This window comes from Hyperoodon ampullatus (genome assembly GCF_949752795.1).
Source record: "Hyperoodon ampullatus genome assembly, chromosome: 5".
Taxonomy (NCBI): Eukaryota; Metazoa; Chordata; class Mammalia; order Artiodactyla; family Ziphiidae; genus Hyperoodon; species Hyperoodon ampullatus.
In genome coordinates this window covers 77,801,350-77,827,702 of record NC_136918.1, presented here as the reverse complement: position 1 = coordinate 77,827,702, position 26,353 = coordinate 77,801,350, and the positions used below count along the sequence as shown (strand labels likewise).

General features: G+C 37.1%; 1 protein-coding gene across 1 annotated transcript in view; it reads left to right on the top strand.

The window, feature by feature from the left end:
* SEC22A (SEC22 homolog A, vesicle trafficking protein) overlaps positions 1-26,353 on the top strand; it is a gene marked incomplete at its 3' end in the record, with an annotated part of 71,149 nt that overhangs the window by 32,511 nt on the left and 12,285 nt on the right. Inside the window, exons 5-6 of the mRNA XM_079704756.1 lie at positions 10,100-10,215; positions 23,175-23,240. Of these exons, the coding sequence (XP_079560882.1) occupies positions 10,100-10,215; positions 23,175-23,240 (182 nt within the window). The remainder of the gene's footprint in view (positions 1-10,099; positions 10,216-23,174; positions 23,241-26,353) is intronic.

Genomic DNA, 26,353 nt, shown 5'->3' with positions numbered 1-26,353 from the left:
GCCCTCCTCAACTATTGTCATGTAGTAAACAAGTTGGAGCGTCGTACTGAAATCTAGAAAGGCATATGTTTCTAGAAGTATATGTTTTCTTAGTGGTATGGGTTGAAAGGTGCAACTTGATCTTTACTTTCAGTGTACTCTAGATCTTTAACTACCTGAAACTTGACTGAGGTTGTAGACTTTTGTGATTTTTTTTTTTTTTTTTTTTTTTTGCGGTACGTGGGCCTCTCACTGTTGTTGCCTCTCCCGTTGCGGAGCACAGGCTCTGGACACACAGGCTCAGCGGCCATGGCTCACGGGCCTAGCTGTCCCATGGCATGTGGGATCTTCCTGGACTGGGGCACGAACCCATGTCCCCTGAATCGGCAGGCGGACTCTCAACCACTGTGCCACCAGGGAAGCTCTGTGATTATTTTTTACCCTCTGGCATATACATGTCATCCCAAGGTATCTAATCTAAGGCATATACTGTCTGTTCTTCAGGTACTATCAGCATGAGGTCATCAGTAAAGTAGATTAATATAATGTTCTATGAGGTGTTAAGATGTTAGGTCCTTTGTAAGCCAAGAGTTAGCAAACTTTTTCTGTAAAAGGCCAGGTAGTAAAGGTTTTACAGGCCATATGGTCTGTCTTTCAACTACTCAACTCTGCTGGTGTAGTATGAAAACAACCATATACAGTATGGAAAAGAATAGGTGGAGCTGTGTTGCAGTAAAACTTTATTTACAAAAATTTGTGCTAGGCTGGATTTGGCCTATGGGTCATGTCTGGCAACCCCTGCTATTGACTAATCAGTGGCACATAGTTGATATAACCTGGTGGCAATATCATAAATGTACTGATATCTCTACTAAGTAAAAGCAAAATGCTTCTGATTTTCTCTGTTTATTAGGATAGAGGAAAAAAAAAGTGTTCAAAAATTAGTACCTATGTGCCAGGGGATTAATTGATTTGTTCCACATGGAGACCACATCTGGAAAAGCATGTGCAATTGGAACCTACAGTAATCTTTTGTCATCCTCTAAGATGCACCCATTTTGGAGACAAACTAGAGAGTTAAAAAGGAGTGTAATAGGAATCGCCATACATGCGTCTTTTTAAACAAGCCTTGGATGGTGGCACTGATCTCTGCACTTACCCTAGGGATTAATATTTTTATGATATTTGGGTTGGGGGAGCTCCAAGACTTCCATTGGCCTTTCCTTCTCAAATATTTTTAATTCCATAGGCTTGGCAGTTGTTAAGAATATATGTCCATTAACATACACACTCAGGATCCAGGAGAATTACCTTAATTTAAGGTAGGGGTCCAACTTGACCTACTAGGAGGCAGACTCTACTAGAAGCTCCTTGTATTACTTGACTTCCGTAAGTCTCCACTCTGACCTGTAGACTGCAGTGGTAGCTTGGATAACCAAATACGAGATACTTGAAAAATGGGGAGAATTTGGGAGTTGTTATGGTTTTAAGAAAGAGAAAGAGAGAAAAGTCTAAAGGAAGAGAAGTTTTTAAAGTAATTCACAATTAGAAATTATTTTAATATTAACTTTAAATTTGTTTTTAATTCAGACCAGGCCTGCTTAATATTTTCTGTAGTCTTCCAATTTAAATATACTTTCCTGTTTTACAATTTTATTTCCTAAATAAATTTACTTTATTTTGGAATCGGGTTAATAGGTATTTGATAAACGTTATTTTGCAGACCTTTTTCTCTATTACAATATCTTACTTTTGATTTCTTTTTTCTTGTATTTCTTAACTTTTTTTTTTTTCCTCTTCCTAACCTTGTGACCTGTCTCTCCACAGTCAGGCATATATATATATATATATATATATATTTTTTTTTTTACCATATTATTACTTTCTGAAGTCTACAGATGTTCTCCTGTATTTATGTTAAATACTATGTCCTCTTTTACTTGTTTTCTTTTTTAAACATTTTATTTTAGAAAAATTTAAACATATATCAAGTAAATAGAATATTATAACTAACACATCACCCAACTATAATAACTATATCAACATTTTGACATTCTTGTTTCATCTATACCTCCATTCCCTCCCCACTTACCTACTTGATAATTTCTACAGTTCTTTCTATTTTTCTTTTTTAATTAATTTTTTATACAATTTATAAAAGTTACTTTCCGGGCTTCCCTGGTGGCGCAGTGGTTGAGAGTCCGCCTGCCGATCCAGGGGACACGGGTTCGTGCCCCGGTCTGGGAAGATCCCACATGCCGCGGAGCGGCTGGGCCCGTGAGCCATGGCCACTGAGCCTGTGCTCCGGAGCCTGTGCTCCGCAAGGGGAGAGGCCACAACAGTGAGAGGCCCGCCTACCGCAAAAAAAAAAAAAAAAAAAAAAAAAAAAAAAAAAAAAAAAAGTTACTTTCCATTTGCAGTTATTACAAAATATTGGCTATATTTCCCATGTTGTATAATACATCACTGAGCCTGTCTTACACCCAATAGTTTGTACCTCCCACAGTTCTTTCTTTTTTAAGGGAAATTTGCACATATTGAAATGTATAAATATTTGCTATATGGTTTCAACAAATGGATACAGTTATATAAACCACACCCTGTTTCAAAACGTAGATTTTACTGTTATTTAAGTATGACAAGGCCAACAGATTAGGAGGCAACAGCTGTTGAAAAGATAGTTCTCATGGATCCCAAGAGAAGGGAGTACAGCACCAGCAGCCACATGGGGAAGTGTCAGTGAGGGTCAGGAGGCAAAGGAGCAGGAGGGAAATGTGGGCAAGAGCCTTTAGTGTGATTTCCCCAGGAAGGAACTGGAGAGGCAGAGTAAGCAGGTTTAGGATTGGCTAGTTTGAATACTTTTAGTGAGCTGTGGGACATAGGGGTCTTTATCTGATACCTGACCGTGCTGTGATTTGGGCAGGGGAATAGTGGCCCTGAGTGTGAGAACCCCATAGAGCAGATAGTTAGGAGTGTCGGCTTCAGATTAGAGGTTTGCTTATGAAAGGCACTCTTGCAGGCGAGTTGTTTGCTATCTCTAGGAATTAGATAGTCCTGGGACGGACAGTCCTCTGATGTCAGCAAGGCCCCAAGATGTCAAAGTACCAAAAATACAGAGTAAAAAACCATGATTAGTACATTCCCCTATCACAGTGTAGACCATTTCCATCTCCCCAAAAGTTCCTTTGTGTCCCTTCCCAGTCAGTCTCTGCCCCACTCCAGACAACCAGTGTTCAGATTTTTTTACTTTAAATTAGTTTTATTTGTTCTAGAACCTGATATAAACAAGATTATATCATGTAATTCTTGTGTTCCGCTGCTTTTGCTCAACACATCATATGTATATGTTGCTTGTCTCTATAGTTTGTTGCTCTTTATTGCTGAGTAGTAGTCACTGTGTGAACATACTACAATTTGTTTATCCAGAGTGGATAAACATTGGACATTAGCTTGTTTCCAGTTTTTGGTTATTGTAAATAAACCTGTTATAAACATTCATCTTTTGTTGACATATGTTTTCATTTCTCTTGAGTAAGTATTAGGAGTGGAATTGCTAGGTCAGGGGTTCGGTGCATGTTTAACTCTTTATGAAACTGCCAGTTTTTTGAAATAGTTGTGCCATTTTACATTCCCACAAGCAACGTATGAGAGTTTTGATTGCCCTGTATCCTCATCAACATTTAATGTTGTTATTCTTTTAAATTTTATATCCTTTAAAATTAAAAAAAAACACTTCCTGAAACCCTAAACTTAATACACTTTTCTCAGTTTCTTTGACACCTCTATTTTTAAGATAAATACTTTGTTAATCAGTCTTTTTTTCAATCTATATAATTTTCTAGACAATTTGTCAATTGCCTGCAAATGCTGCTGTATTTGGCTGGTACCCCACAAGGCAAGTAGATTTCCCAATCTCTTTCTCTTACACACACACACACACCCCTCACAATCTAACAAGTATTTATTGCTTAATTTTCTCCAAAGTATTATACTAAGTATTGTAGGGCATTTTATAAAGATAATAAGCACATTATCTGCTTTCAAGATGGGAAAAGCAACTAAAAGTCAATAAGTAAAATACAAGGTAGAATGCAATACATGCTCTAAAAGAGATAAAAAGGAAGTAACACTTTTAGACCTTGGAGCCTTGAAGGATATGCAGGTTTTGACAGGTGGTGATGATAAGAAAGGGCCTCATAGTGAAAAGAATAGTGTGTTTTTGTACCATACAATTAGTCCATTTAGTCATAATATAGTAATAAATTATGTTAATTTAGATAGAACTGACTTGAAATCTCTCTCTAATGTTCGAAAACCTTTTTCTCCAGATATTTTGGGCATCACTGAATAACTGCACCTTCTGAACTTTATCTTTGACTCAGAGCATAGACACTGTTATTAGGATGAGGTTTGAGGGTTAGAATGGTACCATCTTTTTGAATCCTCATTCTCACTGTTCTGGTACTCTGTTTCACCAATTATTTTTCCTTTCTCTTGATTCTTCTATTTCATCTTCACTGAATTTTGTTGTTACACCTATAAATGTATTAAAATCTCCCTCCTCCACACCATTACAGGGGAAAAATAACTATTTTTCAATCCTATTGTATCTGTCAAGCTGTCATCCTGTTTTCCTCTCCTGTAACTGCAGAAGTGTTCACTTACTGCTTCTATCTCTTACCTTCACCAGTTATTTAACCTTTTGCTGTCTGAATTTTGCCTTCAGCCACTCTTCTGAAACTATTTTATGAAGGGTCGAAACCATCTCTTACTCAATAAATCTAATCTTTTTTTTTTTTTTTCTTTTTCAGTTCAGATTGTCTTTGGCCTGTCTACAGGCTTTGTAAGCCATGTCTTTCTTCTTGATGGTCTCCCCTTCCTAGGCTTCTGTGGCTCTTTCCTTTTCCGGTTGTTCTACATCTGTCTTCCCTGCCTCCTCTTCCTCCCTGTAAAGGTAGTGTTTACCAAGGATTTGCCCTTGGCTCACTTCTTTCATTGGTAATCTCATCCGAACCCATCCCATCATATGCAGACCTCATCTGTTTCTCCAGCTCACTGCTTTTACATTCTTCAGTTGCTTATTAAACATGACTCACCATCACTTCAAGTTTGATATGTTTAAAATGTCTCCGTACTTGATCAAACCTGAGTTTCTTCCACTGGGTCTGTTAATAGCACCCTTATCTTTCCAATCACCCACACTTCAAACCTTGGCATTTTCCTTGATTTTTTCTCATTTGTTTCCCACATCTAGTTAGTTGCCAAGCCTAATAGTTTTAGCCTCTGTGATCTCTCTCCCCTCTTTCTTCTTCTCCACTTCTACTGTCACTATCCTAATTTAGGTCCTCATTTCAGTAAGTCTTTTGCAGTGACTCTCTCATGAATTTCCTACTACAAAATTGTAGAAAGAGCATGGGCTTTTCAGATCCAAGTGCTAATTGTGAAGATGGCACTTACTAGCTGTCTGGCTTAGAGCAAATTATTTAACCTCAATTTATAGATGAGAAGATTCAGACACAGAGAAGTTAGTCATTCTTAACCTCATGAAGTACTCTGTTTTGAAGGATAAATGGGATAGTGTATACCTAGTGAGAAGGCACTAAAAAAATATTATTTATCTCTCCCTACTTTTAATCTCTTTACAACCCATTAACAGATTAATATTCTTTAAGCACAGCTTTAATCATCAATCTCTTGCTCTTCGGTGTTTCCCCATTATCTAATTTGCCCATAATTTTTAGCCTAGTGTTTCAGACTGTTAATTTGCTTCAGCCTCCCTTTCTGACCTTATTTCTTCCTATTCTTATAAACATCTTTTTGAGCAAAACAAAACCAGTAGCAATGCCCAATAGCAAAGTGGTTAAGAGCATGAGTTCTAGAGTCAGGCTACCTAGATTTAAATCCCAGTTCCTTTACCCAATTTGGGCACATTTCTCAATTTCCCTAAACCTTAGTCTCCTGTCTGAAAAAACTAGGATAACTATACTGCCTACTGCATTGGGTTCTTGGAAGGATAAAATGAGATTATGTATATAAAGCAGTTGGTGCCTGGCACATTGAAAGCAGCCACTTTTAGAAGGATTAGTAGAAGGAGTAGCAGCAATAGTTTTTGTTGATGCTGTTATTATTTGCTTCTCCCATTTCCATCTCCAGGCTCCTCATATTCTTTTCTCTTCATGGAATGCAGTTCTTCCCATTTGTACCTGTCTAAATTTTAACCATCTTTAAAGATCTCCCTTGGTTCTCTTACCAGTCTTGTGTCACCACCTTTCCCCTAGTTATCTTTCCTTTTCAGAATTCTTTAACTCTTTTAGTTTAGAATACTTATTACTTTCATGTGCTTATCAGTCCATTTCCCTTTAAAAGACTAGAAGTGCCATGAGGGCAGATTGTGTAATTCATTTCTTTTATCCTCTAAAACACAGCATCTTACACAGAATCATGACAAAAAGTATTTGCTTAATAAATATATTAATTCACTATAACCAATAGCCCTTTTGTTCCAAAGGATTTACTCTTATTTCTTTAGGAATTTTTGTAAACTCTCCATTAATCGTTGGTACGTAAAAATTTTAATTTTGTCATGAAAATGCAATTATTGGGCTCAAGGAGACTAATTAAAGAAAAAGCATTGTAGCAGAAGACAATAATAGCAAAATAAAACAAAAACTGACCAGGTGACACTCTTTTGAATTCAACAAAATTATTTTTTTCTACATCGCCTCTTATGTCTTCATTTCTTACTGTTCCAAATCTGCTCTGTACCTATCATGGTGCCAGATTGAGGTGTGAAGTAAGCATTTGTGGATAACAATTGATATAAAATCTGTTTTATGAAATAAAGAATATCATATAACAGTACATTAAAATGTGATTAAATATCTTGTTCAATTTGTTAAAATGAGAAAGTGTCACCCTCACATTCTGTGCAGATGGAGTTTTTTCTTAGTAAGCATTCCCACGGGTCTTAGGAAGGGGGTAGAGTGGGAGTGGGGGAATCTCCACTTGAGGATTTCCTTTCTCACGGTGATTTGGCGCTTCTCCAGCCTATCCTTCAGCATAATGTGTGCCTTGTCCTTGTTAAAGGAGGCTTGTCATTTGCTTTCATGTCTTTAAAAATATTTCTGGTCATTTGAAATAATTAATTTATAAATGGTATACTATCATTATAAAGAGAGTGCTCCAAGGGCAAGAGGCAAGTGTTAGCAACTGAGTAAACATTTAATTTGTATAGACATATTATTTATTTTTTAAATAGGTGTTGATCAACACATTAAAATGGTAATATTTTTCTGTTCAAGAATGGCCACCTAGAGTCTGTCATACAGAGTAAAGTAAGTCAGAAAGAGAAAGACAAATACTGTATGCTGACACATATATATGGAATTTAAGAAAAAAAAAATGTCATGAAGAACCTAGGGGTAAGACAGGAATAAAGACACAGACCTACTAGAGAATGGACTTGAGGATATGGGGAGGGGGAAGGGTAAGCTGTGACAAAGCGAGAGAGTGGCATGGACATATATACACTACCAAACGTAAAATAGATAGCTAGTGGGAAGCAGCCGCATAGCACAGGGAGATCAGCTCGGTGCTTTGGGACCACCTAGAGGGGTGCGATAGGGAGGGTGGGAGGGAGGGAGACGCAAGAGGGAAGAGATATGGGAACATATGTATATGTATAACTGATTCACTTTGTTATAAAGCAGAAACTAACACACCATTGTAAAGCAATTATACTCCAATAAAGATGTAAAAAAAAAAAAAAAAAAAGAATGGCCATTCCTTACTTGACCACAAAAGGCTATGGTTCTTCAAATGTAAAATAGATAACTAGTGGGAAGCAGCCACAGAGCACAGGGAGATCAGCTCTGTGCTTTGTGACCACCTAGAGGGGTGGCATAGGGAGGGTGGGAGGGAGGGAGATGCAAGAGGGAAGAGATATGGGGACATATGTATATGTATAACTGATTCACTTTCTTATAGAGCAGAAACTGACACACCATTGTAAAGCAATTATACTCTAATAAAGATGTTAAAAAACAAAACAAAACAAAAATTATAATTATGTGACATGATAGAGATGTTAGCTAACACTATGATGGTCATACTGTAATATACAAATGTATCAAAACACATTGTACACCTTAAACTACACAGTTATATGTTATTCATATCTCAGTTTTTGGTATGAAAAAATTTTTGATTGAAACTTTATTGCAGCTTTATTGTAATAGTGTTTTACATCTTGATGTATATCTGTTCAGTTTTTTGTCTGTATGTATGCATGTATGTGTGTTTATATACATATAAAAGTGACATTATACCATACACACAAATATATATACTATAAATAAGTATGTTTAAAAAAAAACTCATGATAACTACATTAATTGTAATGAAAATGCAAATTAAAACTATGGTTAACTTCCAAGTTATATTAAAGAATGATAAGGAGGGAGTGCTATCTGAATTCTCATTAAAAATTTTTTTTAAAAAAAGGTACGGGGGCTTCCCTGGTGGCACAGTGGTTGAGAGTCCTCCTGCCGGTGCAGGGGACACGGGTTCGTGACCCGGTCCGGGAAGATCCCACATGCCGCGGAGCGGCTGGGCCTGTGAGCCATGGCCACTGAGCCTGCGCCTCCGGAGCCTGTGCTCCGCGACGGGAGAGACCATGGCAGTGAGAGGCCTGTGTACCGCAAAAAGAAGAAGAAAAAAAAAAAGCTATGGTTCTTAGTTACAATACAGAATATTGTTTGGTTTTTTTGTAAGGTAAACTTGCTTTGTATACTTTAGAAATATTATTTCTATAATCTATTTAGTTATCAGGTGGCTTTATGCTTGAGGCCCTTGTTAAGGATCTCTTTTTTACTTAGAGCCCAGTTCCCCATTACTACTCAGAGGGAGTGAGGAAGCATGGAGGGAAGGATGTAAAACATGACTAATTGATAGACCAGCTGGATAGATTTTCAAATTGCGAGATTTTTTTCTGTAGTGATAGAAAATTTGGTATCAATACTTTACAAAGGCATTTAGTTTTTTGTTTTCATATTAAAATCTCAAGGAAATTGATTGGGAAACCAAGCAGTCAGCTTGGGCACAGAAGAAATTTAAGAAAACTCATCCTGTATTAGGTGGATTTTCTGCTGAACCTGAGGAATAAATACTTTTTTGGGACATGTGGGTTTTCGTGTTTTTATGAATTGTTTAGGGAAGCTTTCCTGCTGTAATGGCTGAATATAAGTTGCAAAGATTTAAGCCCTTCCTTATATTAATGTTCCACCTCATTAACTTCATTGTTAGGGCTTTTACACTTCAGTGATTTAAATAAAATGGTCTAAATGTAGTTCTGTTGTCCTCTCTTTCTCTCTCCCTTTTGAGGTCTAGATGATTATTTAGTTTTGTGTTTTCATTTAGACTCTATAGTTAATTCTGTTAACTGCAAGATGATGAAGGAAAGCTATTGTATATCTAAATATCTTATGCTGCAACTTCTTCAACTGTTGTTTTAGCTTTTTTACTTTCAAGTGGTCTTCAGAGACCAGGAACCTCATAACTGTAAGAATCCATTCTACTGTAGAGTTCAGATAGGTGATTATAGATGAGCTTTCGCATATATCCTGTGGTATTTATAGACCTGGAACCCAAATAAGGAAGAGCTTTGCTTAAAAGCAAGCTATGTTTGTCCTTAAAAATGTTTTCTAAGCATTTTCAGAAAAAGTAGGAATTATGTAGTGAATTTCTGAGCAGACTCACCTTTGCAAATATTTGCAGCTCCTTGTAAATGGTAGACATATTTAGGCATAAGGGTTTTTCCTATATGATTTACTTCCAGATATGAGGACAGCTTAGCACTGTATACCCCAAATGCAAATTAGGTGTCTTTGTTAAAAGTGTAGAGAAAAAGAAGTTAATTTGAGTTCAGGGAAATTAAGCTGTCATGTCAGACATTTTGCATTTTAAAAAATATTTAATTTCTAAGGTGCATTATTAAATAATTTTATGAAGATTCATCAGTATTTGACCCCTTTAAATTGAGCAGTGAATTTCATTTTACATACGTGTAGGTATTGACGTGAGATATTGACGTTTATTCCTAATCATTTATTTTATTTTCCAGCTCACCAGCGACTGGAACCAGCAACTCTGTCAGGGATTGTGGCATTTATCCTTAGTCTTTTATGCGCAGCTCTGAATTTAATTCGAGGCTTTCATGCCATAGAAAGTCTCCTGCAGGTACTGTGCTATTTTTGCAATTTCAGGTGACTATGCCTTTTGATTCTACTTGTTACACAATTGCTTTAAATTGATCTGGGTATTAGTACAACTTAAAACGCATGCTCAGATTTTGTATTCTTCATACCTACTCTAGTTTCCCCTTCCTCTAAAAACACTGATTTCTAGTTGACTTCTTTGACCTAATTAACACATATTTATTTATTATCTACTCTCCCAGGAGGTACTGTTTAGAGGTATTCTGGGGACACCAAGATACGTGTGACGAGGGCCCTGCAGTCTCAGACCCTAGAGTTGAATTGGGGAGGCAAAGAAGTCCACAAACAAATGTCAAGTACAGAAAGTTTGGAAGAGGAGTGGTCAATGTGAGTCAGGTTAGGAGAAGGAAGCTCTGTTGTGAGGGAAACTCTGGGAGGGGTGAGCGGGACCTAGAAGGATCTGAGTGGACAGAGAGGAGTAGTAGAAAAAAGGGCATTCATGGGCAGGTTTTTGTCCTACCGCAGGGTATTCCTACCTAGTTATCTGCTCCTTTTCCTTTTTTACTGGTGACTGCCTGTGAAATCACTAATTTCTTGAGATATTGCCAACTATTTTGTTTTCCAGAGGAGTTTCTTCCAGAGACTAAAGGTATCAGAGTATACTTTTTCTCTTATTCTTTTTGTAAACTTCTGAAACTCCTTTTCTTAAAGTTAAGCACATCTCAGCCTTCCTTTCCCTGTTTCTACTCACTTTCCCTGAAGATTTTTTTGACACTCCCACGTTGTAAATTAGTTCTCTTTCTTTGGCCAGTATTAAGCCAAGAATATCATTTGTAAAAACCCAATCAAGACACCTTCTATTCTGTTTTTAAATAGCTGTTAGTTTGGGGGAATACTCAAGAGAGTGCCATTTTGAGTACCCTCTGAACGTCCTCAGCCATATGAAGCCAATAGCAGAGGACATCACAGGTTCCAGACAGCTGAGCTTTGCCTCCAGGGGGTTGGGGGTCTTTTCATGACTTCCGAATTCCTCTCCCAAACATCCTGGGCCTGCAGGTAAAGTCCCTCTTCCCTTTCAGGCACAGGACAGCTGGCTATTGTCTCTTGTCATTCCTGCCCCTGTTCCTTAGCCAGTTAGCTTTATTCCAGCAGTATTTCAATTTCGAGCTAGTTAAACAACCTGCCAAAAAGAAACAAAGGCAATTTGGAGACTGCTGACTGAAAATACTAATAAATAAGATCCCCTCTTGCCTTTTTTTTTTTTAACTTGATGTAGTGGAAAGAACAGTAGCATAGGAGTGTGAAGAGTTGATTTTTGTTTGTGGAAGAGGGAGAGCGAGAGAGAGGGTTGGCTCCAGCTGAGCTACTGATTAGCTCGGTGACCTTGAGTAGCTCACCTTACTTTCTGGTCCTCAGTTTTATTGCTTATAAAATAAAGGAGAAAGGTGGATTTGATGAGTATTTCTCTAAGTATAGGACACATTTACACCTGGTTACACAATAGATGACTTTAAGTGGTAGAGAGGTAAACATTTTTAATTTTAAGAGTTATGTATTTAATGTATATTAATGTATAGTGTCTGTGTTTGGTAAGGGATACTAGTTTCTGTTAATGGTAGAGATATGAAAACTTCCTTTTAAAAGAAATTAATTTTAATAAAAGTCACCTTTATGACATATCTTAATAAATAATGGTATAATTAGTGTTTAGAGTTGCCAAAAATTATGAAGGTGGTTCTGTGAGGTTAAAATTTTATTGTTAAAATAATTCTCTAGTTGTTTGAAATTGGCAAACTAATAAAGGGAGGGAGCAGGCCTGGGTAGAGGAAAGGAGAGCCTTACCATCCCTGACTTAGAAGACAGTACATAAGTTGCAGAACCTGGGGTTTAGTCCTCATGATTTTTAAGTTAAAATTCAGGCAAGGCTGTCATATTTCATAATTTTTTCAGGCACTCATATCCTATCCCTCCTCTTCCTGGACTGAGTCTTTCCTCTGATTCACAACTTCAAAACTAAGCAAGTAGTATAGAACGGATGAGCAACAAGGTCCTACTGTATAGCACAGGGAACTATATTCAATATCCTGTGATAAACCACAGTGGAAAAGAATATTTTTAAAATGTATGTATATGTATATCTGAATCACTTAGCTGTACAGCAGAAATTAATGCAACATGGTAAATCAACTATACTTCAGTAAAATAAATTAAAAAAAAAACTAAGCAAGTAATATAAACTACAGCTTTTCATGGCTTTTGAGCTGCTATCCCCCACTAATGCCTGCCTTGATTCCTAAGTGTTTCATGTTCTCCCTCTGATCAGTAATGTCTTTGCCTCATCACAGTTGAGGTTTTCAGAAGAATAGTAATCTGATTAAACTACTGCTTATGTGTAACTGACTGATAGCTCTGAGATTTCTCAGCCTACTTATATTTTAAAAAGACAACGTTACAAACCAGTATCTCTCATGAACATAGATGCAAAAACCCTCAACAAAATGTTAGCACATTGAATCCAACAATGTATAAAAAGTATTATACACTACAACCAAGTGGGTTTTGTTCCAGTTTTGCAAGGCTGATTCAACATTTGAAAATCAGTTAATACAACCTATCACATCAACAGGCTAAAGAAGAAAAATCATATGGTCATATCATGCTTTTTTGTCAGAAAAAGCATTTGGGGGCTTCCCCGGTGGCGCAGTGGTTAAAAATCCGCCTGCCAATGCAGGAGACACGGGTTCGGGCCTTGGTCCGGGAGGATTCCCACATGCCGCAGAGCAACTAAGTCCATGCACCACAACTACTGAGCCTGTCCTCTGGAGCCCGCATGCCACAGCTACTGAGGCCCGTGCTCCTGGAGCCTGTGCTCTGCAGCAAGAGAGGCTGCCGCAGTGAGAGGCCTGCGCACCACAGCGAGGAGTGGCCCCCGCTCACTGCAACTGGAGAAGGCCCACATGCAGCAACGAAGACCCAATGCAGCCAAAAATAAATAAATAAAATAAATTAAAAAAAAAAGAAAAAGCATTTGACAAAATCATGATAAAACTCACAGCAAACTAGGAGTAAGGGGGAACTTCCTTAACTTGGTAAGGAATATCTACAGAAACCCTACAGCTAACATCATGAATGATGAGAAAGTACATGTTGTCTTCCAAAGATCAGGAACAAGACAAGGATGTCCCCTATCACCATTCCTATTCAACATTGGAAGACCTAGTGAATGCAATAAGACAAAGAAAACAAAAAGTATACAGTTTGGGAAGGAGGAAATACAGCTGCCTTTATTCATAGATGGCATGATTATTTATACAGAAAATCCCCAAAGAATCAACAAACTCCTAGAACTAATAAGTGATTGTAGCAAGGCCACAGGATCCAAAATTAATGCATAAATGTCAATTGCTTTCTTATATATCAGCAAGGAACAATTGAAATTTGAAATTAAAATTACAATTCCATTTATATTGGCACCCCCCTCCCCAAATGAGACACTTAAGAATAAATCTAGCAAAATACATAGAAGATCTATATGGGGAAACCATAAAACTCTGATGAAAGAAATAAAGAAGGTCTACCATGTTCATGGATAGGAAGACTCAAAATTGTTAGGCTGTTGGTTCTTCTCAACTTGATCTGTAGATTCAACACAATCCCAATCAAAATCCCAGCAATTTATTTTGTGGATATTGACAAAGTGATTTTAAAGTTTATATGGAAAGGCAAAAGATCCAGAATAACCAACACAATACTGAAGAAAACAAGAGGACTGATGCCATCCAATCTCAAGACTTACTGTTAATCTATAATTAAGACGGTGGGTGTGCTACTGGCAAAAGAATAGAGAAATAATTTAGTCAATGGAACAGAATAGAGAGCCTAGAAATAGACCCACACAAATATAATCAACTGATCCTTGACAAAGCAACAAAAGCAATTCAGTGGAGAAAATTTTCTTTTCAATGAATGGTGCTGGACAGCTGCACATCCACATGCAAAAAAAAAAAAAAAAAAAAGCTAGACACAGATCTTACACCTTTTACAAAAAAGTTAACTCAAAATGGATCACACACCTAAATGTAAAACACAAAACTATAAAACTTACTTTTTTTTTTTTTTTTTTTTTTGCGGTATGTGGGCCTCTCACTGTTGTGGCCTCTCCCATTGTGGAGCACAGGCTCCGGACGCGCAGGCTCAGCGGCCATGGGTCGCGGGCCCAGCCTCTCCGCGGCATGTGGGATCTTCCCGGACCGGGGCATGAACCCGTGTCCCCTGCATCGGCAGGTGGACTCTCAACCACTGCGCCACCAGGGAAGGCCAAAACTATAAAACTTATAAAAGGTAACAGGAGAAAACCTAGGTGACCGTGGGTGTGGTGATGAATTTTTAGATCAATAACAAAAGCATGATCCATGAGAGAAAAAATTGGTAAGTTGGACTCAATTTTAAAACTGCAAAAGACATTTTTAAGGGAATGAAAAAGATAAGCCATAAGCTAGAAGAAAATATTAAAATATTTGCAAAACACATCTGACAAGGGCTTGTATCTAAAATATACAAAGAACTCTAAAACTGAAGAAAGCAAACAACCCAATTAAAAAATGGGCTAAAGAACTGAACAGACACCTTAATAAAGTAGATATACAAGAGGCAAATAAGCATATACAAAGATGCTCAACATCACGTCATTAAGAAAATGAACATCGAAACAGCAGTAGCATACCACTAAACATCTATTAGGATGGCAAAATCCAAAAAACTGACAATACCAAATGCTGATGAGGAAATGGAACAATAGGAACTCTCATTCATTGCTGATGGGAAATCAAAATGGTACAGTCACTTTGGAAGACAGTTTGGCTGTTTCACACAAAGCTGAACATAGACTTATCATATGATCTAGCAGTCATGCTTCTAGGTATTATATACCCAAACGAGTAGAAAACTTACATCCACACAAAAACTTGTACATGAATGTTTATATCAGCTTTATTTGTAATTTCAAAAAGCTGGACGCAATTAAGGTGCCCTTCAAAAGGTGAATGGATAGGGACTTCCCTGATGGTCCAGTGGTTAAGACTCTGTGCTTCCAATGTAGGGGGCATGGGTTCAATCCCTGGTCGGGGAACTAAGGTCCCACACTCCGTGTGGCGTGGCCAAAAAAAAAAAAAAAGGCAGAATACACCCAAATAAATCCATCATTAAAAAAAAAAGTGAATGGATAAACAAACTTCAGCAATCCATACAATGGAATATTATTCAGTAATATATAAAAAGAAGTGAGCTATCAAGCCAGAAAAAGACATGGCTAAACCGTAAGTTCATATTGCTTAATGAAAGAAGCCAGTTTGAAAAAACTATATGCTATATGATTCCAACTGTATGACGTTTTGAAAAAGGCAAAACTCTAAAGACAGTAAATGAAAAGATTTGGAGGGAGAGAGAAAGGGATAAATACAGTAGGAGCATGAGATTTTTAGGGCAGTGAATCTGTTCTGTACATTACTGTAATAATGGTTATGTCATTATACATTTGTCAAAACCGATAGAATGTACAACACAAAGAGTGGGCCCTAATGTAAACCATGGACTTTAATTAATAATAGTATGTCACTATTGGCTCATCAGTTGTACCCCCTTAATGCAAGATGTTAATGATAGAGGAAACTGGGTAGGGGAAAAAATGGTTATATGGGAACTCTGTACTATCTGCTTCATTTTCTGTAAACCTAAAACTGCTCTAAAGATAGCAGTCTATTCACACGTATGTACGTACACACACACACAAACACACACACACATACATGCTTCTTGCCTCTGTCTTAGAGTCTACAATTTCTCTAGAAGCTTCAAGCGTTTTTTTGTTTGTTTTAAATAGTTCCTTAAAACTGTGGTGGTAGGGCATGAAAGCAGCATGGGGTACATTATGAATGGGGAAGAGGTTAGAGTGGTCTTTTTCATAGTAAAAGTAGTAGATCATTTATAATTTGGGCACTCTCTGGATGCTTGTATCTTTGAAGATGTGTCTTTCTGATGGTTGATACGGAATTCTTTCTTTTTCACTGTCGTCCTAGACTAAATTCACCCCAACAGCACTGCTTTCTCACTTGACCCAGGGAACTGTAAATTGGTCCATATGGGATTTTTAGCTATCTGGGAACTAGGGACACCTGGTTATGCTGTTCTCTTAGCATTGTTTTAAATCTTTGTTCTGCCATAACCCACATACACTCATCAACTCATCAACAGTTGAGGTTCCTAAAACAGTGATGCTTTAAGAGAGCAGTGAGGAAACAAGAGTGCAAAGTTGGGGGAATGTAGTCCACAGGTCCTTTGTCACTCATAGGTAGTTTTAAGGTATTTTCTGGCAAATTCTGATCCTCTCACCTAAATGAGAAATACTGCTTTTGGAAATTCACTAGACCAAAAGTAGAGATCCCATTGTTCCAGTTATTGGAGATTTTACATCTGCATAGAGAGAATGTTCTGGTAAGTGACTGGTGCTTGGAGATATGTTTCCTTGTCTTGTTATGAGAATAATGAGGGAGTACTATGTAGTGTTGGATTCCGTGTCCTAAAAGATGGAATGGACCATAGGCAAACAAATGGAGATGAATGTCAGAATGCAGAGGGCACTGTGATAAACTTAGACTTCTTAGCAGGATAGGATTAGGGGTGCAAACTAGATTAATTTCAGTGAGTACATCCTTTATAGCTTGAATTAACCTGAAAAAAATATATACACAAAATTAGGGACCTGAGTTCTCTCCCTTTTAGTTTTCCCGCATTAGCACCTATTTTATCATTGTTCATGACTTGTACTGGTTAAAAGGTCCTTTTTAGGCTCACTAAAGACAAGGAACTTAAGACATACTCTTAGCCTTCTCTCTGGTTCATCATTGTGCTTTGTGTTAGGAATAATCTCTAGAGCTATAGATAATTTTTGGTCAGTAAAGTAGATCTTTTTGAGGTAGTCTGCTGTGTAGAGTTGAATGCAAAATCCAGGACATGGGGCTTAAACTTTTATCTGTTCTGAAGTTACCTGTATTGGTGTTAACTCAGATAGATCAGGGTGGTGATAGAGGAGGCGGAAAGACAGTACCTAAATTAAGTGGCTTCAACATTTCTTTAATACTTGATTTAAGAGCAAAGGATTTATTTGGGGATCATATTTTTAGATCTAGCTGAAAATGTGTAGTGTATTTCCTGAGTGTGAGCAATATATCGATATTAATTTAAAGTTTGCTTTCTTAAGGCTGTGAATTCTAAATACTCTTCTTGAATGCTAAAAATGATTGCCGCGTTTATCTTCTAGTATGTAGCTTGGTGCCTGAGGCACATTTAAATTTCAGAACCCACTGTGAACCAACATTCCTGTATAACGTTGTTTGAAGATTCAGCACAAGTTTGTTTCCTCTAGATTAATAACTGCCTCTTAGGGTGATAAGGAGGGATTTATTAAAATGTGTAGTACTGAAGTTTTTCTTTGGTATCTTGAGTTCAGACTGAGGAGGTTTAGGATGAATACAGGTTTTTTTTATTAAGTTGGTGAATTTGATTTAGTGTTCACAGTAATGTGTAAATTAGATTATTTTCACTCTTTTCCATACTTTGTTCTGAGTTTAGAGATGTTAATAAGTTTATTGTGAATTGACACCTCACAAATGTATGAGCTTTTATCACATTGGGTTTATTTTTCCTGTGTTCCTTTAAGGATCAGCCTTGAAGCAATGATTTAATTAAGCTGATGCCAACCTAGAAGTAATTCGCATGTGGTACATTAGGAAAAAATATGAGTATTCTGATACAGCAGTAGAAATGCTGACCTGGAAGTCAGAATACCTGGATCCCATCTGCCAGTTAACTAACTTTGTGACCTTGGATTGGTTATTTTACCTTCTTGGATCTCATTTTCCTATTCTGCAAGAGGAAAGTTTTAGACTACATAGGCTCAAGGACCACTTCAGTACTAAGGTGCTAAGACTCTCCGATTCTAAAATTGTTTGTAATGGATACTACAACTTAAAGTAATCAACTTGCTTTTATTCCTTGAGTTCTTTATTTCCAGTAGATTTGTTACTACCTTTTAAAGAAATTACATACCTATTAAAGCTCACTGGAAGTTTGGATTTATTTAGTAGCGTAATATCTGTGCTAAGATGCATTGCTTGCTTTCTTCTAAAAAAACTAATGTATTTTTCCTGAGTTCTATGCTCATTGTTAAAGAATTGGGGGAAAATGTATAAAGAAGAAAAGAAAAATCCCAAATTTTCTTATTTTATTAATATATACCATATATATACATATCATATCCATTATGTAACTTTGTGTCCTTTTTTTCACCTAAGATTAAAAAGTGAATTTTTCCCAATTATTACAAACATTTAAATAGTATCATTCTAGTACATATTTATGGCTATTGTAAGAAGCTTCTGCTTACCTCTTTATCATCACCTTAAAAAAAATTCTTTCCCTTTATCTGTTATTTTTCAAGCAATGTTGGTAATCTAGCATCCTCTGAAGGTGAATGTGATTTTTAAAGATTTGAACTCCTTACCTCAGCCCTTCCTTCCCCACCCCACCTTTATCCCTTCTCGTGTCCACCCTGCACCCACCCCACTCTGACTTCTGTCCATTCTCTAAACCTCTGCCCCATGTTTCCTCAACCTCTAGCTATTCATCTGTTTTTCATCTGCTTCCTCTCTACTGGCTCTGTTCTCTCAGCTCATAAATATGTTATAGCCTGCTGATCTTTAAAAAATGAACAAAAAACCTCTTGATAAATGTTCCCTTCTAATATTTTGAAAGCATAGACTATGCCTGTTGCCCCCGTTCCCTTACCTCTGTTCTCTTAGTTTACTGTGATCTCTTTCCGCCCTCATAATTCTTTCAAACATCCACCATTAAGTTCACCAGTGTCCTTCTGGTTGCCAAATATTGCAGCCACTCTTGAGGCCTTGTTTGATGTGTCCTCTCTGTCTCATCTCACACACTATTCAGTTCTTCCTTTTGAAAATAACTCATTGTTTAAATTCAAAAATAATGTTTATTTTAGAAAACTTAGAAGCAAATGAAACATCACTGTTAATAGTTTGATGTGTTACTTTATTCTTCTCGACATTATCTCATTCCTTCAGTTCTGTGAAAGAATTTTCTCCTGTTGTATTTTTGTCCTATCTCTTCTTGTTCCTCAGTTTATTTGGTAAACTTTCTTCCTCCACCTCTCCTTTAAATAGTAGCGTTTGTGTCATGTCCTGGGCTTTATATTCTTCTAACTCTATACCTTCTCCTTGGATATTTTCATAACTTAAAGAGTTAATACATGCATATCCACAAATATCCACAGTCACGCATACACACAGTAAAATGTGTAGATGGTAAATTTCAAAGCCTTTAATTTTCACAGTAAGTAATTCTCTTCCCATTTCTCCTCCCCAGAGTCAATCAACCACTGGTGTATCCTTCTAGAGCGATTATGTGCATATGCTAATACATATGTATTTCTATATTTACTTATAAAATTATTCCTTTATAAATGGCAGTATACTGTTCATAGTGATTTGCATCTTTTTCCACCTGACAATGTGTAGATCATTTCATAGCAGTATATAGAGATTCTTTTTAGTGACTGCATAGCATTTTTATTTTCATTTGTATCCCTGTTTTCCCCCACCACACAACATTTTATTTTGAAAGAATTTAAGCCTATAGAAAGGTTTAAAAAAAAAATACAATTAACATCCACCTGTACACATACCTACCTTTCTTTCTCCTTTTATCTCTTTATTTTCTTCTTTTTCTGAATCATTGGAAAGTAAAATTGTAGGTATTATGACATTTTATTCCAAAATTATTCAATATGTCTGTCTTAAGGACTAGGACATACTCCTGCATAATCACAATACCATTCTTACACCAAAGACGTTGAAGACCAGTGCAGTGTTAGCTAATATAAAATCTGTATTCAAATTTCACAATTAAAAATTGACCCCGAATATCCTTTATATATACTTTTTTCTCTCTCCAGTCTATCAGCCAATCAAGAATTAAGCTTTGCATTCTGTTGTCATAGTCCTTTATTTCATTTAACTACTATTTAAATATATGACAACTAAACTAGAGCTCTAGGTTAAACTGTTCCCTGAAGCTGACTTAAATGTCTATTAAACATAATTATTTGGATATGTCACTAGCAACTCCAAAATACCTTGTCCAAAATGAACTCAAGTTTTTTCTGCTCTCAGACCTACTTTTCCTCCTATATCCCCAACTTGGTGAATGGTATCATTTAAATGTTGCCTGAATGGGAGACCTTGGAGTCATCCTAGCCTCTTCCTTCTTGAAACTGCACAAGCTACTCCCTTTGCCTGGAATTCTCTTCCTACCTTGTCTACTAGTCCATCCTTCAAGATGCAAATTAAGCTTTATTTTCTGTGCCAAACCTTTCCTGATCCTTTTTTTCTCCAGGTAGAATTAAATGTGTCTCCAGTAGGCTCCCTTAGTACCCTGTACACACTCCTATCCCATCAGTTACCACTTCAGGTGGGAATTGTTGCTCTTTGTATCTGCCTTCCTGTTTAGAGTTGAGCTTCTTGAGCTGGTGTTAACTTGTTTTCTGTCCTTGGTCTAGTAACACAGTACTTGGCCCATAAGTGTTTAATGAATGACTATTTATTGATTGGAAGAATATGTTTATAGATATTCTCTTTAGCAAGGGGAAATAAAGATTTTTCAAAGCTGAACTCAATTTGGCATGCATTTGTTGAATTCCTACTATGTGCACGGTTTCATGCAAGTAGTAAGATTTAGTTTCTGCCCTGAAGGAAGGTTAGGATCTCATTGAGAAGACAAGGCCAGTACATTAGACATTTAAACAATATTGAAAGGTAATCCTAATTATCTGATGAATGATGCAGACAGTAACCTCTGGGAAAGAGAAGTTAGAGAATGTTTTTGAATACTTACTGTGTGTCAGTTACTGTTCTATATTTTTGCCAATGTTATTTCATTGAATCTCTACAACTTTTATTTTCAAAAAAGGGAATTGAAGTTAAATAAATAGTCCATGATCATACAGCTAATAAGTAAAGATTTGAACCCAGATCTGATTGAGTCCAGAAACATGCTTTTAAGTGTTCCAAAGGCAATTAAGAGAGTTATAAAGTGATAGTGTAAATTTAGGGAAAATACAGTATTCAATTGTAAGACAGTAATTAAATTATTATATAGTCCCACAATTAAAGGTTATATAATTATTACAAACGAAGTAGTTGAGAAATATTTAGTATCTTGAGAACATGTTTATGATATAGTGTGAAGTACTAGAAAGCAGTATGTAAAAGTATGATTCCATTTTTTTTAATGTACATATATTTTTGTACAGAAAGGATTGGAAGGAAGTACCTAAATGTTAACAGTAATTCTCCCAAAGTTGTAATATTATGGATTATACGAGTTTCTTCTTTGTAACATTCTGTTTCAGATTCTCTACAGTGAACATGAACTTTTATAATCAAAAAAGATCATTTAATGGACTGAAGAAAAAAACAATCAAACAACTTATTTAAAAGTCTTAGAATTATTAAAGTAGAAGGGTTTTGTGTTGACCTTCCCTGCCTTTGGGATTGAACTGGCCTAACCATCCCGGACAGATTAATGGTTTCTATTTTAAGATCCTCTCACTAGGATAAGCCCCTCTCCCTCTGCCTTACAGGCACTTCTGTTGTCCAATAGCAAATGGAAAAGCAATTTTCTCTTTATATTATTTCCTGAAGACATGGTCGTGAGAGACACTCCCATGTCTTCTGGAAATTTTTATTGTATAAAGAGATTTTTTTTCTAAAATAAGGGCCAAATTTAATGTTTCTACCTAGAAGAAAGAAATTTGATGCTCCTGCCTGGGCTTTATGTTCTACTTCATAAAAACATTGAAAGAAATGATAAATATAGATATATAAGAGGAATCAGAAAGGAATAGAAGAAAAGGGTTTGTTACATGTCTCTATTCGTTTTCTTTTAAAAGAAATATTCTATGAATAATCTATCTCTGTTTTTCCTCTGGGTGGTTTTTTTTTTCTAGCATAGCGTGTACAACTGAATTTCCTCATTGGGATTTAGCACACTCTAGTGGACAGTAGCTTTTCAGTTTTGGTTGTCTTTTTTTTAAAATCATGCCAAAGACTTTATTGGACAGTTCAGTAATGTGCTTACTAGATGGTAAAGTTTGTCAATATTTATTTGAGCCAAATAGTAATCCTAGCAAGCAGGCTTAACTTTATAGGCTACTGGGGTGTTGTACTTTTTTTAAAAATTAATTTATTTATTTTTGGCTGTGTTGAGTCTCTGTTGCTGCATGCAGGCTTTTTCCAGCTGTGGCGAGCGGGGACTACTCTTCATTGTGGTGCATGGGCTTCTCATTGCAGTGGCTTCTCTTGTTGCGGAGCACGGGCTGTAGGCACACGGGCTTCAGTAGTTGTGGCACGTGGGCTCAATAGTCGTGGCTCACAGGCTCAGTAGTTGTGGCATATGGGCTTAGTTGCTCTGCAGCATGTGGGATCTTCCTGGACCAGGGATCAAACCCATGTCCCCTGCACTGGCAGGCGGATTCTTAAACCACTGCCCCACCAGGGAAGTCCCTGGGGTGTTGTACATTTTTATTTGGTTTCTTTAGTAGCAAGAAGAGACGCTTTTTACATTACATGGAAATTTGTTTTCCATTGGCTTTCATCTTCTCTTGGATAAGATATAATTGATGGGGAGGCCCAGACATAGAGGAAGACTGGTAGCCTTCCTCTACCTCACACTCCCTGGTTCTTATAATGTATTTTATGTTACTATTTTAAGACTCTTGAGAATTTTTATTTGCCACTTTTGAAAATTTTGACCATTGTGCGTAAATGTTGTCATATCCTATCCCAATGGATTGTTTTGGAAATGGGCTTGCACTGGAAAAAAAAAGTAATTTTTATTTTGTTTTTGCAGAGTGATGGTGAGGATTTTAATTACATTGTTGCATTTTTCCTTGGAACAGCAGCCTGCCTTTACCAGGTAGGTTCTCTCCGATTTTAAGAAACACTTTCCCATTATTGCTTGTTTCAGGTATCAATTCTAAAAATTTCTTGTGCACTTTAAATAAATAAAAATAATGTCTGAGTTCTTTGCCCCTTTTTTAAATTTGAGCCTCTGTTAGCTTTGTGACCCTTTTGAACGGACATAGATCCCAGTGAACTCAGTGTTAGCCCTCTCCTGTGCTGGGGCTTCATTGGTGGCAGGTCCTCAGCCTATGGCAGTAAAGCCTATACTTCTAGATATTCTGGTGACATATTATTCAGCTTCCAGGCTCTGCTTTTACTCCAGGTTGAGGATTTTGTACTTTAGGGAACGTCTTTGAAGAGGGAACAGTAAAAGCAGGCTTTTAAGATATTTAATTTAGCACTGATGAGTAGGATGGATTGTCAGAGCAGAGAGACTAGAAGCAAGGAAATGAGTTGAGAGGCAGAACGTAATGAAAGCCTAAACTAATGGTAATGGCAGTAGGGATAAGAAAAGGAAGGACGCTGAGAAGGAAGACTCACTAGGACTGAAAGACAGAATAGATCTGAGACTTTAGGAGGGAGGAGGTTTTGTACCTGAGTGATAGGGAGATACGTACTCCCATTTCCAAGAACAGAGGAAGCACAGATGTGTTAGGGAAGGGAGAGGTAACCATGCCAATTACCCAGATTCAAGAATGTCTTTGCTAAAACACGTTAGAGCAAGCAAGGCATTTTGACTTAACTTTTATAAGTGACACATTTCTCTGTCTTGCATAGAAAAACATTAGAAAGATTCAGGACTGCAAATAAAAGGCTACCTAAAACTCGGTAGAAGTCTTTAGGGAAATAAATATACATATATATATATATATATATATAAAATACATGTACACTTTTTTTTGACCACGCTGTGCGGCATGCAGGATCTTACTGTCCCGACCAGGGATCGAACCCGTGACCCCTGCATTGGGAGCACAGAGTCTTAACCACTGGACCACCAGGGAAGTCCTGGGAAATATTTTAAATATATGCATTTGACTTTTATGTAAAGACATATTAGAAATTTTAGTTTCAGTGGCCACATTTAAAAATAATTTATTTATTTATTTATTGGCTGCTCCAGGTCTTAGTTGCAGCATGCAGGCTCTTTAAAGTTGCAGCATGCTGTCTCTTAGTTGCGGCATGCGGGATCTAGTTCCCTGACCAAGGATTGAACCTGGGCCCCCTGCATTGGGAGCTCAGAGTCTTAACCACTGGGCTGCCGGAGAAGTCCCAGCACCATTTTTTTTTCAATCTCCCCTAATTTTTCTTAATCACTTATATTAGCTTCAGAAATTTTTCCTGTAAATTTGGCAGATTGAATTTAATTAATGACATTTCATGCAGGAAATGTGAAAGCTTGTATTCGTTGATGTCACAAGTACTTTAATTTTATGAAATATTCTTAGATTTTCTACTTTAATCTCTACAGTCCTATCACGCAGGGTATATATCCTCATTTTTGAAAAGGAAAAATCTGAGACAGTTTCAGTACTATCCTGAGGTTACAAGCCAGTAAGTGGTAGAGTCAGAACTCTGAGTCTTCTGATTTTCAGTGTCATATTCATTCCACTATATCATGCTGTCTCTAAGCAAAATTCCTATATTTACATGATTTTTATAATGCTATAATGTTATAATTTAATAACTTTTATATGCATTATTTCATATGATTCTAAAACAGTGTGAGGTAAATATTAACTTTAAAATTTCCTGAATGGTTGTTTTTATAAAATATACTTTTAGATGTTTTGCCTTAGTGAAATAATTTTAAATTCTAATAATAATTCAAAAATACGTTGAGCTCTTGCTTTGTGCTAAGCCCTTTGCTTTCCTTGTACCATTAAATCCTCAAGGAAAGCCCCACACTAATCCTATTATTATCACCATTTTTCACCGAGGCCCAGACAGTTCTTACAGCCAGTCAGTGACTTGAACCCAGGCGACTCCAGAACCAGTGCTCTTGCCTATAGATAGGCACACCTCTGTTACCTTTCTCAGAACAACTAAAAGTAGTTTTTAGAGTTGCCTCATGGTGGAGCAGTGTCACCCAGGTGACCTTTTAACTTGAGAAAAATAAACAAATTCATGCTTTAAAAAAGAAAATCAAAAAACCAATTTCCTTCATATTGACAGGCATGAAATTGCATGCTTTCCAAATATGCTGAGCAGAGTGATAATAATGTTGTTTTTCCCACAGTAAAAACTAAGTGATTACATTTTACCATATAACATGCTCTGTCTATCTCCAATTGTCAGGATATTTTTTCATCTCCGTCAGATCAGACCTCAAAGGCCACTACTACATGGTTTGTTGCCTTTTCCTCCAGGCCATGGGTATTTAGGGAATCACAGCGTTCAGCCAGATAGAGATAATCTTGATATGGAGCATTTAAAATAGGAAATCAGGGCTTCCCTGGTGGCGCAGTGGTTGAGAGACCGCCTGCCGATGCAGGGGACACGGGTTCGTGCCCCGGTCTGGGAGGATCCCACATGCTGCGGAGCGGCTGGGCCCGTGAGCCATGGCCGCTGAGCCTGCACGTCCGGAGCCTGTGCTCCGCAACGGGAGAAGCCACAACAGTGAGAGGCCCGCGTACCGAAAAAAAAAAATAAAAATAAAATAGGAAATCAGGGAATTCCCTGGTGGTCCAGTGGTTAGGACTCCACGCTTCCACTGCAGGGGGCATGGATTCGATCCCTGGTCGGGAAACCAGCATCCTGCAAGCCACGTGGCATGACCTAAAAAAAAAAAGATAATATAGGAAATCAGAGGAAGTCTGAAGAAACTAGAGACTATTTTCCTTCAGTGTTTTATTTTGAAAACCTTCAGACTTACAGAAAAGTTGAGAAACTGGTATACCTAGAATCACCAATTGTTAACATTTTGCAGCACTTGCTTTATCTCATTCTCTCTTTGTATGTTTGTGCATATAGTGTGTATATTTGTTGTTTATAATGTAAGTTGCAGATAAAATAAATGTATAAAGTTGTTTTTCTTACTAAACTTTTAATTTTGAGATAATTAGACTCATGTGGAGTCATAAGAGAGCGCCTGTATAATGTTTACCTGCTTCCCCGCAATGTTCC